General features: G+C 48.5%; 3 protein-coding genes and 1 pseudogene across 4 annotated transcripts; 3 read left to right on the top strand and 1 right to left on the bottom strand.

The window, feature by feature from the left end:
• Window positions 1-80: 80 nt before the first annotated feature.
• Window positions 81-1,654, top strand: LOC112882502 (annotated as a pseudogene).
• Window positions 1,655-3,350: 1,696 nt separating this feature from the next.
• On the bottom strand, window positions 3,351-5,368 carry LOC112881217. Its single transcript, XM_025945898.1, has 6 exons — window positions 5,341-5,368; window positions 5,066-5,168; window positions 4,632-4,795; window positions 4,006-4,290; window positions 3,666-3,818; window positions 3,351-3,569 (listed from the first exon to the last, which is right to left on the bottom strand). Exons 1-6 carry the CDS (start codon window positions 5,366-5,368, stop codon window positions 3,415-3,417), a joined length of 888 nt encoding a protein of 295 aa, XP_025801683.1. The 3' UTR covers window positions 3,351-3,414.
• Window positions 5,369-7,125: 1,757 nt separating this feature from the next.
• On the top strand, window positions 7,126-9,264 carry LOC112882077 (nucleoside diphosphate kinase 1). Its single transcript, XM_025947057.1, has 4 exons — window positions 7,126-7,302; window positions 7,489-7,537; window positions 8,254-8,485; window positions 8,916-9,264. Exons 1-4 carry the CDS (start codon window positions 7,252-7,254, stop codon window positions 9,031-9,033), a joined length of 450 nt encoding a protein of 149 aa, XP_025802842.1. The 5' UTR covers window positions 7,126-7,251; the 3' UTR covers window positions 9,034-9,264.
• Window positions 9,265-11,866: 2,602 nt separating this feature from the next.
• Window positions 11,867-14,526, top strand: LOC112879663 (monooxygenase 3-like). Of its 2 annotated transcripts, none has more exons than XM_025944019.1 (5): window positions 11,867-12,273; window positions 12,370-12,441; window positions 13,089-13,251; window positions 13,423-13,651; window positions 13,825-14,526. In XM_025944019.1, exons 1-5 carry the CDS (start codon window positions 11,945-11,947, stop codon window positions 14,358-14,360), a joined length of 1,329 nt encoding a protein of 442 aa, XP_025799804.1. In that variant the 5' UTR covers window positions 11,867-11,944; the 3' UTR covers window positions 14,361-14,526. The 2 variants fall into 2 exon arrangements, with proteins under 2 accessions (XP_025799804.1, XP_025799805.1); XM_025944020.1 differs by having other exon boundaries at window positions 12,134-12,273; window positions 12,360-12,441.
• Window positions 14,527-20,331: the final 5,805 nt, after the last annotated feature.

Below are 20,331 nucleotides of genomic sequence, written 5' to 3'. Positions count from 1 at the left end.
TTTGTATTGCGTGCTGAGTCACTTGATTGATTATACCCTCCCCTCGTGACACTGCCGTACGACTCGTCGCTTCCCAAGGCCTCTTCCTCGCTACTACTTCTTGCTGCGCCTGCGCGCTCTTCATCTCTGGCAGGATCCCGTGTTCCCTTTCCCTCCCCCAATTCCATGGAGAATTTGCTCCACCTGGCCCCGTCCTACATGTCGCTCCCAGACGCCTTCGTCATCCCTCCCGACCGTCTCACGGCGGCCACCTCCGATCCGCCGCTGTCTCCTTGCCCGTCATAGACCTTTCCGGCAGCCGCGACGAGGTCTGCCGCGCCATCGTCGACGCCGGCAAGGAGTTCGGCTTCTTCCAGGTTGGTCAGAACATACCCGAGCCTAATTAAGCATCCTTCCCCGTGAAATCGTTACATATTGATCGCAACTAGCATCCTAGCTAGAACTAAGATGTATAGGGGCAAGCACTGCAGGTGGTCAACCACGGCGTCTCTGATCTGGCGATCCGCGACATGGAGTCCGTGTGCGAGGAGTTCTTCCGGCTGCCGGCGGCGGACAAGGCACACCTCTACTCGGAGGACAGCCGCAGGCCCAACCGGCTCTTCTCCGGCAGCTCCTACGACACCGGCGGCGTCAAGTACTGGCGGGACTGCCTCCACCTCACCTGCGCCTTCCCCGTCGGCGACAGCACGGAGTGATGCCCGGGCAAGCCCCCGAGGTTCCGGGAGTTCGTCGAGAAGTTCGCGGCGGCGACGAGAGGCGCAGGGATGGAGCTGCTGTGCCTCCTGTGCCACGGCATGGGGCTTCGCCCCGGATACTTCGAGGGCGACATCAGCGGCGGCGACCTGGTCCACCGCGTCAACCACTACCCGCCGTGCCCCGACCCGAGCGCGGCGCTCGGCCTGCCGCCGCACCGCGACAGGAACCTCATCACCCTGCTCCTCCCGGGCATGGTCGTCCCCGGCCTCCAGCTCGCCTACAATGGCGACTGGGTCGACGTTGAGCCCGTGCCCAATGCCTTGGTCGTCAACTTCGGCAAGCAGCTCGAGGTGGGTTATCAATTATCAAATCGATCGATCGTTTCCTGGCTGCCTTCGTCTCAGATTGTTCGTTCCAGTCCAGAGGTGAACGACGACGCCACTTCTTGCTTGCACTAATCGGTTCTTGGCTGGTTTGATTTGGACGCAGGTTGTGACCAACGGGGCGTTGAAGAACGTGGAGCACCGCGCGGCGACCAACTCGGCGCGGGCGCGGACGTCGGTGGCAACGTTCATCAGGCCGACCGCCGACTGTCTCGTCGTCCCGGCGGTGGAGTTCGTCGGCAAGGGCAGCCCGCCGTGCTACCCCACCCTTACCTTCAGCGACTACATGCGCATCTACAACGTTGCGAGACTTGAGCCATCGCTCACTCAGAAGGACCTATGAAACGAACCAAATTTGGGCCTTGTCTAGCAAATTTGATCCCCTGTTTTGTTCGAAGCCAAAATTTGACTGCGCATGCTCCGAAAAATTGTTTAGCCTTGCTAACATTTTTATATAATAACAAACCCAGCCACGATTCGGGCGGACAAACGATTTAGTCATTCAAAATTAGGGTGTGGTCACAAATGACATTGCCCAGGTTTTGCTATGAGCCTATGATCGTTGTTTGTTTGTTTTTTTTTGTTACCAAATTGTGAGCAATGACCAATCAGTCAGGGCGAATTCTAACGACTAACACTTAGGTGTTGTTTGGTTTATAAATCGTAACGTAAACGTAAATGGAATCAGATTGCAGAGGGAATGATTACAGAATAAGGGATCCCCCGTTTTGTTTGGTTCGAGTAGATAAAACAGCTCTGTAATCAAAGCTAGGCAAGCAGCATGCTCACCATCGCGCCCCGCAATGATCGGACCTGCTCGCCCTGACGCCCTCGCAACACGCGAATGAACTTGCCTCCTGTTCTTCTTGCTCTCTGCTCTCTCTCTCTCTCTCTCTCTCTCTCTCTCTCTCTCTCTCTCTCTCTCTCATTCCATAGCGGCACAGCTAATGCTCACGCTAGGCGACGGCACCACGCTCCTCTATGTCGCCGCTTCGCTCCTATCCATACTGGGCGAGATGCTGCGCCGCCGCCGCCGTGCTCCATGCCGTAGCTGGTGGGATACCACGTCAGGCTTGTTCTCGCGTGATCGCCATTAATGGTGGCCTAGCTCCAGCAGTCGTAGCGCCTGTTGCGAGGACCCGGTCTAATGCCTCAAGCTCGTCGCTCGAGCTATGCTTCTCGTTGTTGCTCGGCAGGTTGCTGGCTGCAGGCTCGGCCATTGCGGCGACGGCTCATGGAGCTCGAGTGCGCCAGGTGCATATGCGTGGGGTCTGTCCCAAGGCGGTGAAGCAGTTCCTCGTCGTGAAGAAACCAGTCCTCTCCTCCATCACGGCGCCACCGCCAAGTCTATCGGGAGAAAGCGAAATGGAGATCGAATCGTTACACCTGCATGCGATACGGGAAATTTCGAGCGTTAACGACTTTGTACAGCGCCGTTATCCGATCGCGCGGTATCTGATTACATATATAGCGCTCAAACCAAACACTAACTAATGTAATTCGTTTGCAGTATGATCGGATCACACCCAAAAATGGGTGAACCAAACACAGAGGAGCACACATGGTCACACGCTATTTTTCAGAAATGGAAGTGACGCCATGTTCATGCATGTTCCTCGTATAGGAGTACTACCGAAAGGTATGGATGAACAACAAGTTCTCTCTCTTTTTTTGAGTGGATGGACATGGCGTGCATCATAAAGTGGATGTGCAGTGCGAATTTCTACTTCCTGAAAAAGGTTGCTGTGTGAATCTGTGAGCAAAAGCCTGTTTGAATTCATCCTTTCCAAAATGTCTCCACACGGCTCTTTCATCATCACTTTTTCGGCATGACTCAAATGCTGTGGCCTGTGAGCCTCTGCTGCATGCAACTGATCACAAAAGAAAATATATTGGTTTGCTAAGTTTCTGCAAATTAAGCCTTCCAATTCAAGGTTTCAAGAAATTTTAGATTGCGTTGAGTATGAGTAGCAACTAATGTGTTGTTCACAAGAAGCGCAAAAATAGTCCCGACAGTAAAAAAAAAATATGACGCAAAGAAAAAAAGAACTGAAAAAACATTAAACTGCACGATTTTGCAATCAAGGTAGATTACTCGACCAACCTTAAGTGAAAAAAAATAGTTTAACTAAGGTCTCATCCAAAACCATAAAAGCACGTAGATTTGGGGGTGTCTTTGACAGAACGGAGCCTGAAGGGCTGATATGTTCAGATATGAGATATCCAAAGTTCCAAACAAGCAGACAGTCCCAATATGTCACGGTGCTATGGAACACTTCATATAGCTGGTGCTAGTTAGAATAATCTCATCAGCTCTCACAGATTTCTGAAACTACTACTCTGTCTTGGAGGGGCCAGCGACTGCGACTTTAGCCTCAACGCAACACTTGCCTTTGATGAGATAGCTTTTTGACGCGTCCTTGAAATCCTCTAGAGAGATGAACTTCCTACATCCCCAGTAAGTAACGTTGTTTGAAAACTGGTACCGTCCTGCAATTCCCAGTAAAAGAAGTTAAGAATATCTGAATATGTTATCATAGTCGAGTATCCGCTGTCCATCAAGCGAACTTCTGCTAAGATGCGAACCTGTTGATCTCTTGTCCTTGCCATTTTCCAGGTCCTTGATGGATAAGGTAAATTCGACCAGGTTCCCAGAGTCTTTTGGGAGATCATTTGGCCGCTTCATCTTAAGATATAACGACAGGTGGTTTCCGTCACTAGTTGGACACACTGATAAACCTAAAAATCAAACAGCAAACCACAGTTCAGTTAATGATGTGCATACAACTACTATTTACTCTTTGATGGTCAATTTTCAAAAGCATTGCAGTATTAAACCATGCTTAGGATGGTAAGAAAATTCAGACGGCATTATCGACATCCATTCATGTACTCATGTCAAGCATTGTGAACTGAAGGGGCTATTACCATCTGTATCCACCGACTTCAAACTCCGGTGAGTAGCTCGGGTTCTTCAGTGCAAAGTAGTCCTGAATTTCCCAATTGTAAACTTTGGCCTCGTTGAAAACGTTCATCTTCGTGGCAAAGAGTGTTTCTAACGGCGCACTGGTTTTGACAGTGGCGACTTTGATGAACTCGATACCAAAGGTGCAGCTGTTGTTGACAAGAAATCCAGAGGTCTTCAGTTTCTTCAGGGGTATCATGCATGAGGTGCCAGAAGTTGTGCTTGCAGCCTGGAAGCTGTAGTTACCTGATAAATTCAAGCAGAAATATTTTTCAGAAAAAGTGTTTACCGCAACAAGATGTCTGCAAATGGAATAAAAGCACAGATGTTTACATGGAAAAACTAAATGGAGGCATGAACAAACAAAAGATTGTGCTAAAAAATCATTAAAAATTTTAAGTAATAGCTGGCAGCCTAGCAAGGGTGCATTTTAGTCGATGAGTATAGCACTGTTAAGAATTCTCAGAGGAAAAAAAGAACATAAAAACAGGTTGGAAGTTATATCTCCTGTGTAACCAGGAATGTTGATTCAGTGTTCGTGAAGCAATCAGTTATCTCTATCAGGTATAAGCTGCTACTTTATTTACCTAGATGCTCCCTGTGCTTTCCAAAGGACTGATCATATATCAAGAACTTGAAAGATGCCTCTATGACAGTGTCAGGTTTCACTGAAGTTCGCGTCAGCTTAAGCTTGAGAGAGACATGCTCCTTATCATTTCTCTTTCTGTCCTTTGGGTTCAGCTTTAGGCACCTGCAAACGAATCAAGATACAGCACTGAGGATCTGTTCATGAGATGGATGCCTGCCGGCAATGTTATCTCTTTTGAAAGGTCCCTATGGAAATCTATGACCAACCCTCAACAAGTTTTGGGAGATTTTACAAAACCCGGCGTTTCATTGTTGGCTAGACTAGACTTCTGAAGCAATTCAGTTTTTCAGGCAGGATGTAAACTAAAGTCAATCTGAGCAGTTCTAGTTGCAGGAACTAAGCAATGCAACAAGAGCAGTATCTAAACTGTACCAGTTCACGCCCATGAACTCAAACACGCTGGAGTCTGTCCATCCTGCACCCTTGTCAAGAAGGGAGGAGAAGCCGTCAATGGTCCGCTTGAAGGTTTTATGCTCTGCCGGAGAAGAAACAAGGAGAAAGTACGAAAGATCAAAACAACAGCAAAAGCCAGTACTGCAATCTAGAAGAGAAACCTTTGGCGCTCTGAATCTTAATGATGCAAAAATGTTCTGGCGCACTGAATGATGCAAGCAATAAGCTGAACTAGGTAAGGAATCAGTCCGTACCAGAACCTTTGGCGCATGAGTTGCCCATGGCTCCGCCGCTTCCTCGTCCCAGGAGCCCTCTGAAATTGATATTAATCTCCATGCCAGAAGATACAAAAATGCAGGCTGCGGTATTACTAGCTTAAGAAATCTAGCATATTAGTGGGAGACAAAAACTCAAGTGTCTCAATTTCAAGAAGAGGTAAACCCAAGCCCACGAACAGGAACACGCACATCAAAAGCAGCTCTCGAAGACTAATCAACAAACCTTGTTATCAAGAAAGCCAAGAGTTTTTCAAGGAGCTCACCTCGTGACGCTATCGGAGGCTCGGCGCAAGCCCTCGCCGGAGATGGGGGTTTTCTATGGAGGTGCAAGGGCGAGCTGAAGCGCGGGTGCTGCCTTTTTTCACGAGGCACGAAGAGGGTTTTATGCAGTCGAGGAGCTCTCCCGAACAAAAGGCAGGTGCCAGAGTTCCCCGTGAAACTTTCTTCAGAAAAAATTATTGGGGTCTCATGTGTTCCTTATTTTGTGGTGTTTCCCTAAACGAAAAAGGAAGGCAATGCATATTTTGTGTTCCTTATTTTGTCATGGGTAGCTCTTGAGTCTCTGACCCGTGGAGGCTCACCACGGCCTCGTCTGAATGGACTCGTGTGAACCCGCTTAATTACCTGTGATGAATCTCCCATATACTCCCATACTTCAGAGACGCTCGGGGACTCTGGAGCCAGACATGGCTGAGCTGCTCCAGTACTCCTCCGCCGGTGGCCGGTGGGAGTTCAGGGAGCTCCGCGTGCTCCACGACCCTGGCACCGACGTCGAGCTGCGTTGCTGGCACGAAGACGCCGTCTTCTCCTTGGGCGAGCTCATGTGCTGGGCGGACTACCACAAAGGCATCCTTTTCCGCGACGTGGCCGCCGCCGACCCCGAGCTCCGCTTCGTCCCGTTCCCTGGGATCGACGTCCGGCGTGACTACACCAACGGCCCTGGCGCGCCGGAGTGATGCAGGAGGTGGCCGCCGCCGGCTCGCTTAGATTCGTCGACGTCGACGACGGACGGTTCCTGCACGCCGGCAAGTCCGGCTGCACCATCACCACGTGGACGTACGCTGGGCACGCCGCCGGCAACGCGGTGGGAGGAGGAGCACACGCTGCAGCTCGCCGACCTCTGGGCGAGCCGGGACTCCGGGAGTACCAGCGCTCCCCCCTGCCGCGGCACGCGCCGGAGTTCCCGGGGTTCCACAGGAACGAAGCTCACGTCCTCCACTTCGTGCTGCAGCCTGCAGGAGTCTTACGACTCTACGGAGGACTGGACGACCACCGCCGACATTGCCAAGCGATCGCTGAGGTCGTACGGGATGTTCGAGAACGCCATAGAGGAGCCACACGCTCGTCACGATGTCAGCAACACGTTCGGGAGCAACCCATTGATCGGCAGCGATGTCTGCAGATATGCTCATATGCATCTCCCTGACGTTGACGTGCCTGCTCCAATGAAAAAAAATATTTTTTTTCTAGATCAATCAACCTATGTCATAATTGTCGGTGTTGGGCTTGGGCTTGGATCATGGCCGGGCTATCCTGGGCTGCAAGGAAGACAAAACATTTGAGCCCACCAAAGTCCTGCAAAGCGAGTGGCCGGAGTGTGTGTGTGTATCGTCAGTATCTGAAACTGAAAGCAGCCAGCCAACTGGACGCCGAAACCTCTGCCAAAGCACACCGTTTCTCTCTCGGTGGGCGAATATCTCGCGGGCGATTCGTTTCCCACCGCGGAAAAGGAACTCCAAACCACACATACAACAAGCCCGCCCGTCCCTTTCGCCACCCACGACTCCTCCCATTCCGTTCCCTCATCCGCTCATCGCCTCCGGGTTTGCGCTCCCACAGCGTCGCGCCTTCGCCTCGCCGATCCGCGTCGCCGCTGTTCTCGCGAGGATGGAGCAGACCTTCATCATGATCAAGCCCGACGGCGTCCAGCGGGGCCTGGTAATCTTTGCACCTGTTCGGCTGTTCCCCGTGTTCTTTTCCAGAGAAGAATTTGGTGATTTAGTTAATCTCGGGGGCTTGATGTTTATCTGTCTGCAAGAAACCTGGTTTGGTCTGGGTCTCGTCGCGTCATGTTTGGCGGTGCTTCTTTATTATTGATTGATTGATTGGGAGTTTCTTGTGTAGATCGGGGACATCATCAGTCGGTTCGAGAAGAAAGGGTTCTATCTCAAGGGTAAGGGTGGTGTTCTTTTGCTCTCTGTTTGATTGGCATGCTCTGTTTTATGTCCTAGTTGTCCTCATGGATTCGCCTGCGATTTCGGCGAAGATTTGATCTCCGTAGACCTGGAAAGCGCAGACCGATGATATCTGAATTTCGATTAATTATCTACTATACGTTGGGCTGTGTTTCGTGAGAATTTGTCTTGGCGCGTGTCATTACCGTCTGAAAAGGTATATTGGGGGTGTGATGGCAGGAATATTGTGTGGAGATTTGATTTGATTGAAAACCAAGATCTTTCTGTTATGGGCCAATGATTGGTTCCTTTTTATCTGGACAGCTGATGGTCCTAGTATCCTGTAATTAAGTGCAGCTGCTGATGCGTCGTAAAGTCCAATCATGAATTAGAAACCGCAGATCGGTAATATGTGAAGAACCTGAAAGATTTAGGATATCAATTCTAAAAAAATATTCATCCTACTGTTGAAACTAAACTGACATGGTACTTACAGTAGAATTCAGTCGGTGCTTCCATCAGGCTCTGATCTCCTAAAACAAACTTTTTGATTTGGAGGATTCGTCTATTTCAGTTTTCCTTATAAGATGGCTAATTTTGTTCAACTTTCCTTATGTTTACCTTGATTAATCATACGTGAATAACACTGCAAATATCAGGTGTTCCAGGAGGTTGTGTTAATCAATTATTTTATTGAATCGCCGCTATAATGCAGGGATGAAGTTTATGAATGTGGAGAGGTCTTTTGCACAGCAGCACTATGCTGACCTTTCTGACAAGCCCTTCTTCGCTGGGTTGGTGGAGTACATCATTTCTGGCCCTGTTGTCGCAATGGTGTGGGAGGGGAAGGACGTTGTGTTGACCGGCCGCAGGATCATTGGGGCCACCAGGCCTTGGGAGGCTGCTCCTGGTACAATCCGTGGTGATTATGCTGTGGAAGTAGGCAGGTGAACATTCCTTTCTTTGCCGTTAATTATACTTTATATCATGGATTTTAGTTTGGACGCTTATAATTTTGTTGCTGTTGAAGTGAAATAGTGCTTTGTCATGGCAGTTTACTATTCAGTTTACATATATGGGGTTGGTGGAATTATCATCGTCAATCAAATATAAGATGTCCCAAACAATCAGTATTAGTGGGGATATCCTTTATGAAATATTAATTTACACAGAATTTTCACAGAAAAAATATACAGACAAATAATATAAGCTGTTGCTGCTGATAATTGGTCTGTTCAGAGTAGATTATCATCAGATGGCAGTTCGTTCCATATATATCATGCAAAACGTAGTCGTGATTGTGCACCATTGAATGGATCAATGTTCCTGGATTTGTGCATGTTTGATGCTCTACTAAATCTATCACCTCTTGAGTAGGAATGTCATCCATGGAAGTGACTCGGTGGAGAATGGAAAGAAGGAGATTGCTCTTTGGTTCCCGGAAGGTGTGGCTGAATGGAAGAGCAACCTTCATCCCTGGATCTACGAGGCTTGAGCTTGGGGATACTGGACGCCTGCTTCCTTCAAAACTGAGTTTTGTCTGAGTTATGTTTGGCTCTGGCTATAGAGTCATACTTTAGTGCTTTATGCTGCAAGCTGCATCATAGTTAAATGTTGCTAAACTTATGTGGCATATGAGTTTCAGCCTTTGTGCCTGGTTTCGTGCACTGTGATTGTGAACAAACTGATGTGATCTGAAATAAAACATGCAGGCCAGTTTTTGTTAGATCTATAGGGCTATATTTTTGTTAGTAATTTTGAATTAAACGAGCATTGTGAGAAATTACTGAATAGAATTTCTGATATAGAAGTCATGCTACTGGGGTAGACTTAGGCTAGGTAATAAAATGAATCAACACTTTAAGGATGGACGCATGAAGAGTAAAAAGAAAGAGATTCTCTCGATGCGCTACATCTTGTGTAGGAATGTCATCCATGGAAGTGACTCCGTGGACAACGCAAAGAAGGAGATTGCTCTTTGGTTCCCTGAAGGTGTTGCAGAGTGGAGAAGCAACTGGAAGTGTTGTTTCCTTTAAAATTGAGTTTTGCCTTAAAGTTATCAGTTGGCTCTAGCTGTGGAGTCATGTCTAGTGTTTTTTGGTATATAACAGTTAAATGTGCCTGAAGCCCTGAACTTGTGTGGCATTCGTGTTTTTTTTTGTCTCTGTTCCTACTTTAATATTTTAATGTACTGTGATTGCAAACCAATTGATGAGATCTGAAATAAAATGTCGACCTGGTATTTGCTAGAAACTTGAGGTCAGTGCAAGTTTATTTGCTTTAGCGGATCCCACCTTTATGCGTTGTGAATGTTCAGTTACTGGTATGCTATGAAATTACTATAAAACAAGCAGACCGGTTTTTCTGGCGTGTTACATCAGCGCAATTTCTGTTGACTTTACCAGTTTTGTGCTATTGCTTCCTGAGTATGAACTATGAATTGCACTTCCAGTTGACTTAATCAGTTTTTGAGCTATTGGTTACTGAGTATGAATTGCTGTTTTTTCCTCCATTCAGACAGGTTCTAGCTGTCACCTGACGCTGGTAAAGATGTTGGGGAACTCAGGATGACATCATGTGAACCAGCTAGTTCTCGTGAATTATTGAGTTATTGTGAGAGAAAAAACGTGATATGTTTCTTACACTGGGTATGTCCTACATTTTGATTCTTTCAACTTCGCATGGACTTAAGGCCAGTGGCCTAGTTTGAAAAAGAAATGCTGATGGTTCTAGAACTTAAATCGAACCAAGAAATTAAATGCCATCACAAGATTTCTAGCAGGAGGTTGAGTTAGAGATTCAAAGCATACAAGTGATCTTGTGAAATTACATCACAGACAGTGAAGTCACGTGCGTACGTGACAAGCTCCTCCAGCCTTCCAAACCGGGAGCTCTGGACGTTAATAATCCAATTGCCATTACAATCCACCAACGGTGGCCATGGCAGCCATGGGCACGTGGCTTGGCGTGAGAGCGCTGGATGGCATAATGGGGGCCCGTTACCAGTCTCAACCCAGGGTGTCTCAACCCAAAGATAATTGTTAGAGAACCTGTGGATTCTGTCGAGAATTGGATCGCTACAGTTGATATGAAGACTTCGAGCTCGAAGACTCAAAGGAAATACCTAAATCAGATCGAGGCACCAAACCTATCTTTTAAAGTAACAAATATGTTTTGGGTCTCGGCACTTTTCTGCAGTCAGCTCTGTAGATGCCTCAACTTATCTGCAGGTGATTAGTGCTGACATAGAATGCATTTTAGCATTGGAAAAAGTTAATGTACTGCACCCAAACAATTCCAGATGTCATACTCCCTCCGTCTGTCTAAAATATAAGATATTTTAGTTTATTCTAAGTCAAACTAATCTAAGTTTAATCAAATTTATAGAGAACAATATAACATATAACACATCAAATAAGTAAATTGTGAAAATATATTTTATAATGAATCTAATTATTCTCATTTGACATTCAAAATTTATGAAAGCGAAACAACAACTGTGATTCAAAATTAGGTTGCAAATTAGTGATCTTTAGATGCACCTCCAATCTTTTTAGTTCAAATATTTATGCTACTTTTTAAAAATAGAATATCATTTTAGAAAAGCAATAGATGCACCTAAGAATCACCAATTTACACCCTAATTCGAAATTCCAACACTTGCGTGTCATTCAATGCAGGTTGATTTGCCTTGAGGCGTGTTTGAGCTTTTGCAGGTCTCCGTTCCCGGTCGCCAAGTGTGAACTGCAGAGTTTGTTTCTCCACTTTTTTTTTCAAAATGGTGAGTTTCTTTACCAGAATTAAAAAGCCATGGTGCTATTACCAGAATATATTTTTGGGACGTTTAGAGAGATATTAGAGTGTTTTTTCTCTCGAATACGCAGAAGAGCTGCGTATCTTGTATTAAGAAGAAGAATAAAGTAGAGTTAATACAACGCGAGTGCCGAGCAGCTCGCCACGACCACACAAGAACAGACTTGTACTAATTACGCAAGCTAGAACAACCGTAGGAGGAAGCAGCACAGCTAAGCTAGGCGACTACTCGCAAAATAAACTACTGAGGTGCTCATTGCCGGCCAAGATCCAGTTATCACCTTCAGCCTTGATGGATTGCAAAAGTTGGGACGCCCGAGTCTCCGCATCTCGGACGAGACATTAGAGTGTTAAAAGAATTCGAAAGAAGAATGCTCTTCTCAATTTTTAATTGAAGAGTTTCTAGCAGTGAAGTCATGCGTGGACGTGTCTTGTGCATGCTCTCTTACTCCTGGTCAGGAACGTGTGGCTCCAGGTCCTCCACCCTTCCAAACCGAGACCAAACCTGGAGCTCTCGACAGTCTTATGGCGATCAAAAAAAAAACTCTCCAGCTCCTGCCCAAGAAACTCCTGCCATCGCCATCGCCATCGCCATGGCACTGGCCAGCTCCACCTCCCTCTGCTCACCTCCACTCCCCTGTCCACGCCTCCGCCGCCGTTACAGTGCCGCCGCGCCCACCGTCACCGCCTCGCCGACCACGCAGCGGTCGGATGAGAACATCGTCATCGTGGGCGCGGGCGTCGCGGGCCTGGCCACCGCGCTCGCCCTGCGCCGGCTCGGCGTGGGGGCCACCGTGCTGGAGCAGGGCGCAACCCTGCGCGCGGGCGGCACGTCCCTGACGCTGTTCAAGAACGGGTGGCGCGTCCTGGACGCCATCGGCGTCGCCGACGAGCTCCGCGCCAAGTACCTGCGCATCCAGGGGTGCGTTCCTCCTGCGTGATCGATTCAAGCAACTGCTGTTGTGTCGCGTTCGTGTGTGTGTTCTGAGCTGCATTGTGAGGTTCCAGCTGAGCGCAGGATGAGGATGCGGTCGGCGGCGGCGGGCGGGCGGGATCTGCGCGAGTTCTCCTTGGAGGAAGAAGCCCCCGGGTAAGTGCGATGTCTGTCTCCTGTCGTTAATAATTCGTGGTGGGGTTTCCGTACTAGAACTTTTTTTACAGCTTTCCGTACTAGAACTAGACTGTTACCAGGACACACAAATTGCAAGTTCATCGCAACACCCGATTAGTTAAAAGGAGTAATTCATAATATGCAGACACTATAGCAATCACTTATACTACTGAAAAGTTCAGTTCACTACCTCACTTTGAAGTAGTATGAACCCAATTTTTTGTGGTCTGCAGAGAATCTCGGACAGGGCTCCTGAAACGTCGAATGGTCAATATATAGGTTCAGGGCTTCAGGCTGATCACACACTTTCTTTGATTATTCAATACCGAAATACAAATACGTGTCGATGTGCTACCATGTTACATCTAGACAACAACAGTGAGGTAGTGAAATTGAACTAATCCAGTTATTGCCACTGACTGTTTCAGTCAGTCATACCACAGTAGTCTGAAGTTCCCTACGGTTGTGATATTTTTCGACTGTTTTTCATACATCCGTAGACAAGTTTTGTGCTCCTGTTCTGACTGCAAACTCGAACTTAGTGATTGAATTTGCAATGTGTGCATGATGGCTACGTACTGACGACACTGAGTGTTCCCTTCGCTGTTTGTTGGGAACTTTGGCAGGCAGGAGGTGCGAGCGGTGGAGAGGAGAGTGCTTCTCGAGACGCTTGCTTCGAAGCTGCCACCAGGCACGATATCATTCTCATCCAAACTGAAATCGATTGCAGAGCAGGGGCCTGATGGCACCCTGCTGGAACTCGAGGATGGGAGACAAATTCTCTCCAAGGTTAGTGAAAAAGGTCCATTGAGTAAATTGAGTAATTCTCTTCAAATTCAAAGATCAGAAATGGTAAATGCTGCTTGAATTCTGAAGGTACCCTGCTGATGGACAGCAGAAGGGCTTTTTTTTAAACCCTTTTGACATTCATGAAAACTAAGGTGAGTTGGCGACACGCAGATTGTGATCGGCTGCGACGGCGTGAACTCGCCGATCGCGAGGTGGATGGGCTTCTCAGAGCCTCGGTACGTCGGGCACATGGCGTTCCGGGGGCTCGCGGAGTACGCCGACGGACAACCGTTCAAGCCCAAGGTGAACTACATCTACGGCCGAGGTGTCCGTGCTGGCTTTGTCCCGGTCTCCCCGACCAAAGTCTACTGGTTCATCTGCTTTAACAGACAAGATCCAGGTATATTCAGATTACAAATGCTATGATTCTAGCATTGGGGCTTTCATTGAATAAAAAGAAAGAAAAGAAAATGTTTGTATTTTTTGACACGAAGAGAAAGAGTGCAAAACAGTTTCTATTAGCATGCCATCACTTGCTGACGACGCATGGCATGCTGCTGGTGTTCTTGCCAGGCCCAAAGATCACCGACCCGGCGGTGCTCAAGAGCGAGGCGCTGGACCTCGTCCGCGGCTGGCCATCCGACCTCCTCGCCGTGATGCACAGCACGCCCGAGGGCGCCGTGGTGCGGACGCCGCTCGTGGACCGGTGGCTCTGGCCGGGCCGGGCGCCGAGCGCGTCGAGGGGCGGGCGTGTGGTGCTGGTCGGCGATGCGTGGCACCCCATGACGCCCAACCTCGGCCAGGGCGCGTGTTGCGCGCTCGAGGACGCCGTCGTCCTAGCACGCCGCCTCGCACCCGCTGCTAGCGGGGGCACGAATAGTATTGAGGCGGCGATGCGTGCGTACGAGGCGGAGAGGTGGTCACGCGTGTTCCCACTTACGGCGCGCGCAGGGCTAGTGGGCACGCTGGTGCAGTGGGAGAACCCTGCGGTTTGCGCGGTGCGCGACGGCGTGGTGATCCCGAGGCTCGTCAGGCTAGGCCCGTTCCTGGAGCACACCAACTTCGAGTGCGATCTGATCGAGCCGACGCCGCAATCACCATGTCCATGATGGAAAGCGTACAGGTTTCTCATGTAGATCAGTATCTAAGTCCTTACACTATTTTTACTTCTTGCTGATAATAATTACTTAGCTTAAAGAATGTCGATTTGCTGTGTAATCATGTACATACTGTATACCAAATGTATGAGTTCAAGCTAGTAAACAAGTTTTTTAACGGTCGAATCTCCTTAAGATGAAATCTGAACATAAACTGGAGCCACGATTGGACCACGTCGCCTGTAAAACTCAACCGTTGGATCCCAGGCATCGTTCCATCTGACTATCGAACTCTTCAATGCTTCGTGTTTCCTCCCGTTGCTCGCATCAGACGCCAGCTGAAGTCCACGCAGCCGACGCAAATGGTGAGCCGGCGAATGGCTCAGCTCGGCCGTGTCCCGGCCAACCTCCGCCCGTCGGCCGCCTGCCTGCCCCATGAATGGCGTAGCTGCGGCCATGGAGGTCTAGATCTCTAGGAGGAGCACTTCCCAATCCACTTCACCGGTGCCATGGGACCCCACCTCGTCTCCATCTCTCCTGCTCGTGTTGCCCGCGCCGTCTGCAGGAGAAGCACGGCGTCCGGCGCGTTAGGCATGCGACCAACGGACGGCGACCGCAAGGTGCGGGGTGGGCGCAGCGTGGGTATTGCCACCGCCAAGGCTGGAGTTGCCGGCTAGGCAACGCTTGATGCGCAGCTCCGTGAGCCTTCCAGATGCTCGGGCGGGCGGGAAGAAGCGAGGGGAGGGGAGGACCGTCGCTGATGTGGCCTCCACCGACGAACGCGACCAGCAATGTGCAGCAGGCCATCATCAAGACATGTGATATGAAGACGCACAGCAGCGTCTTCACAGTCGTGTCCTGCTCTGCATATGTTCATCTGTTTATGCTTGAGCACAATACGACAACGGTAAGGAGGGGAAGTTTATAAAAAAAATATGAAATATGTCGAAAAGTTTGATAGTTAGAAACTTACAACAGATTTAAAGAAAAATTATATGGCAGACCGTCGTAAGAAAGAAAATATACATTGGAAAGTGGTCCTGAGCTAATGTTATTTTACATCTCGGTGTATTTTTTTTGTATAATTATAATTACATAATTATATTATATTTATATATGTTCTATGATTAAGCTTCGATCGTTCCTTTATACAGGATAAAATTTGCTATCTTATCGTATCTCCTGAGTGGCGTAAGAAACCTGTTACATAAGCAACATCTAAGCACTATTCGGCTTCGGTCTATGTCCCCCTCAAGACCCACTCAGTCAGGACTATTCGCCTTCGTCCCATGCACCCTCATCTTAGGCTTCGGCCTCGGATATGGAAATTGAGAAATTAAGGACGAACTTGGGCTAGTAAGATGAACGAGTTATCTTTGAGGTATGACTCTCGAAATTACTGAATTTCTAATTGCTATAAACAAAGCACATAATGTATTTCCAATTGCTTTAGTCAGAGGAAGGTCGTGCAACTAAAGGATGATGAAAATGACTTTGAGGTATGGTTGTATTTCTAAATAGTTGAATGCCTAATTGTAAAACAGATAATGTATCTCCAATTGATGCAATAATTGTTGGAATATGTGAGCCTTTAGCCCAATATTTGCAATTAAAGAGTTCAAGCCCACCATTAAATGCTAGAGAGTTATTGTGTAATTCCGTAATGAAAGCGGAAGAGGATTTCAACAGCGAAGTGCTGTGGTGCGGGGCGGATGTTTTGAACGAAGTAATGGCCATTATGACCGCGATTCATTCATAGGATTCTTCATGTGATTGATTCTACGCGAGCTAATCGCTATTACTTCATTTGATGGTGTTGATGACGACTAAGTGCATCCTCCTGTCCCCAGACTCTGATCTATATCACCAGGTGTCTTATCCTCTTTCTGGTTATGCGAATACACCTCTCTTCCTCCCTCTGCTGCTTTCCTGCATTCCCATCGCCGGTGCTGCGGCACATCTCCGACGAGAGCAGGTGCCTCCGGAACCATTGCCCGCTGAAGATCCTGCACAGGATAGCGAGGCAATCAGGTTTTTGGGGAGCGTCTTTACGCGACTGCTCGCCTAGAATCGTGACATCTTCACCGGCGTATTGTTCACCATCCATTCCTGCGTACCAACTCCGTCCGTCGACATCGCCGCCCGTACCACCCCTTCGTCGCTTGTATGACTACTTCCTGAAGCTCTGTGCGACTACTTCCTCAAGGAGTACGACTCCTTCATCAACAAGTACAACTACTTGGTATTTTGATCGACTACTTCCTGAAGCTATGCGACTACTTCTTCAACGAGTACTACTGCTTTCTCAACAAGTACAACTACTCGGTGCCTTAATCGAGTACCTCTTGAAGCTCGATTGACTACTCCAACAACTCATACTTAACAACTCGTACGATTATTCCTGAAGGATATCTGCACTACACCGGTTTCGTTCGGCTACTTCAAGCAGGCTAGTCGAGTATGTTTACTCCAGCCGGTAACAATGCATTCGGTGCCTCCGGCACTGGACGTACCTCGAGGTATAGACTGATACTCCTCTATTTTATTGAATTCATCGTTAATTTCTTGTTAATTTTAAACACGTTCACATGCCTTGTCATAAAATTATTAATAAATTGTATATATGATTTCGAAATTAAAATATACCCAAAAATGCCTATTTATCTAACAATAAGAATATATATTTATCGCAGAGAGAGGAAATTGAAGATTTGGAACTAAAGCTAGCTTCATGCGATGCAAAGTTAAACGTGTGTAGTTCGAGAGAGAGAGAGAAAAAAGTTAAAGGTGTATAGTATATATTTTTGTTATGTTAACTTGGTTATGTGTAGCCTAAAGATTGCTGGAATGAGTGTTTAGACAGGAAGATCACTCTACTTTGAATTGGTACATAAATAAAAAAAATTATGATAAGCTATTAGGCCTTCAGGTTCCAGGGTGCGAGCGCAAACTTAGAGGGAATGTTGCGGGTGGTAGATGGTGGCTCATTAATGTAGCGAGACTATTGGAGTTAGGAACAATAGGAGGGCCATGGATGGATTGACAATGTGGGTATCATATTAACAGTCCAGATACAACATTAAAGTGGGTGAAACTAGCGAGTTGCCTTGGGCTAACAAAAAATGAGGACGGACACGTCGCGCTTATTCCAAAGGGTTGCGATCTCATTTGCCATAGAATGGAAACATCAGTTCATTCTAGAAATTTAACCAACATGGAGTGTTTTTGGTATTTTTTTCAGCACATCTTACGCTGTACTTATCACCTAGATTTAGTTACCACAAGCGTTATACTTATGACCTAGATTTGCCCCGTGGATTGTGCTCAACAGCCACGACTTCATGATCTGGCTTGCGTTTTCGGGGGTTTCCCGAGTTGTTCCGCTGGCCTTGTCGGAGTGGTGGTTGTTGTTGCCCTGCTTGTCGTTGTTGCGCTTGGGGAAGCGCTCGTTCTCCTTATTCTCCTAGTCGGCCCACCGTGCCATCATGTCACGGAGTTCCACAGTAGTAGTTGGGTGGTTGCGTCCGAAGTCGTGGTAGGTGTGCTTCGAGAAAAAGCTATCCTGGAAGCAGCGGATGACGTCCTCGTCGGTGATGTTGGCGATGGTGGCTCGCATCTCGAAGAAGCGCCGGTGTGGGACCTCAAGGTCTCGTTCATCTCCTGCTTAATCTGGGACAAGTCATGGTAAGTACCTGCTCGGATCATGGATCCCTAGAAGTTATCGATGAAGGCCCTCTTGAGATCCTTGCAGAAGTCGATGGAGTTCGCTTGAGGCTCTCGAGCCAAGTGAGAGGCACGGATTCCAAGGCTACTGGGAAGTAGAGCATCTTGGTGGAGTTGGATCCGCCTGACACCTCGATGGCGATGGAGTAGCAGCGAATCCACTAGCGTGGGTCTTGCTTGCCGTCGTACTTGAGGATGCCGACTGGTTTGAAGTCCTTAGGTAAGGAACGATCGGTGATGTTAGAGGTGAACGTGGGGAAGCAGTCACTATCGTCGGCGTCGTGGTATCTGCCAGGTCGGTCCCTTCGCCTTGCCTAAATGACGCGTCGTGCGTTGCGACCATCATTGATCTTAATCATCCGTAAGAGCATTCTGTAGACTGGCCTCGGGCTGGGCTTCGCTTTGAGGCCTTGCATTGTGCTGGTTGCGAGGTGGTCGCGGTGGTTGTTGCACCTCTTGGTCGACATTGCCACGCGCGGACTGCCGACCTTAGCGATTGCCGTGGCTGTCCTGATTGTCCTGCGCTGGCGATTGTCGGGCCCCCCTCTCGGGGTCTGGCTCCGCCTTCGGGGGTGCGACTGACCTGTGCAGAGTCACCGTGATGCTCGGATCTCGAGAGGGTGTTCCGTGTCGAAGACATTGAGTTTTGCTCATCGAGTTGCACGAGCGCGCGCTGGGTAAGTACTGCAGCCTTTGCACGTGGGGGTTTGGCGGTAGTTGTCGAACTAGGAGCGCCGATCGGGGTGCGGTACTCCCAATCTTCGGCCACTACGAAGGCGTTGTTGAGGTTCCTTCCGTACAGCGGGTTGCGTGCACAGTTTTCCGTGTTCTGCATGCGCTTAGCGCGCTTGGCGTTCTTCAACCGTCGGTTCCTCCTATGCTCTTCGTTCTTATTGTAGAGAGCGTCCATCGTGCGCTCGTCGGCGGGTACGTCCGCGAGTAGTTCGGCGTCGTACTCTGGACCCGGCTCGTCATCCTCCGTATTGCGGAGGGAAGCCATGTAGACTTGGCGATCCGGCGAGGTCTCAGCCGTATGGCTGTACTCAACTAGCTCTGTGCTGCCCTCTTCCTGTTCATTGATGCAAGAAAGGGGCTTGCCTTCCTGGGAAGGCAATTCATGTGTGAAGGCCATAAGACGGGAGTCGTATTCGAGTAGCTCAGAGGGATCCATGCCCTTCCAGTACACGAACCGGCCTTGCGGCATAGTAGTTATGGTCAAACCCAGGTGACTTTCCGAAAAGAATTCGGGGTTGTTGTCTGAATCCGAGTAGTTGTCGAAGATAGGGGTTTCCCGGCAAGCGGTGGCTCCCTCATCTCCGATCTTAAGCAGACGATCTAAGTCCTCCTCCAAGTCAGAGATGAACTCAAACCGCATAGCCTCCTAGTAGACCGAGGCGGCATTGCGTAACCCGAACGAGAATCGGGTACGCCCCTCCTCAGATCGGGTTGAGTTCGATCTGAGAAGTACTGGTGCAGCATGAGTTGAAGTCGTGTCGAAAACAGATATTTTCTCGATCTCCCCGGCGAGATCATGAGCATCTCCTCGAGGTTGTCAATGAACTCGTCGAGATTGCTGCATCGGGTCGCTGCAGAGGCCTCCAGCTTGCTGGTGTCGGCTAGGTGGATGTTGAAGCCACCTGAGCCGTTGGCGATGCAGATCCAAAAGCCAAAGATGAACGTTGTGCCCTCGTCGAGCACGGCGCTGGTGAAGTCAAAAGATGCTATCGAGTTCTCCGGTGGATGCTCGATGAACATCCCTACCTGGCGCGCCAGCTGTCGGTGTTTAACATCCAAGCCCACCGAGGGATACCCCTGAGGTGGTAGATTATAGGTGAGGTGTCGCCGAGATCAGGACTTGAAAAGTGCAAGGAACACAAGATTTAAACAAGTTCGGTTCGTCGAGAGCGTAATACCCTACATCCTGTGTGGTGGTTTGTATTGACTTAGATGTTGATATTTTTCGAGACGGTCCCTATCCACCCTTATATAGTCCGTGGAGATATGGTTACATGAAAATTCTAGACAGATACGAGTTTAGAAGTCCTATCCAAGTAGTACTCTATTCTTATGTTCCGACTAGTTCTACTACGTTACGAGTAGTTACAACTGATGTGAGCGTGAGCCATATTCCATCCCTTATCTAGAATTTGTACGCCATGTACGCAGTTCCGTAACCCCAGATCCGACGAGGGCAACATGACTGAAACAAGATAAGAGTCACAATATTGAATACCTTGATATTTCTTTTACATGACTGAAA

Source organism: Panicum hallii, chromosome 2 (assembly GCF_002211085.1).
Source record: "Panicum hallii strain FIL2 chromosome 2, PHallii_v3.1, whole genome shotgun sequence".
Classification (NCBI taxonomy): Eukaryota; Viridiplantae; Streptophyta; class Magnoliopsida; order Poales; family Poaceae; genus Panicum; species Panicum hallii.
Note: the sequence above shows the minus strand (reverse complement) of the source record. Positions and strands in the feature narration are given on the sequence as shown.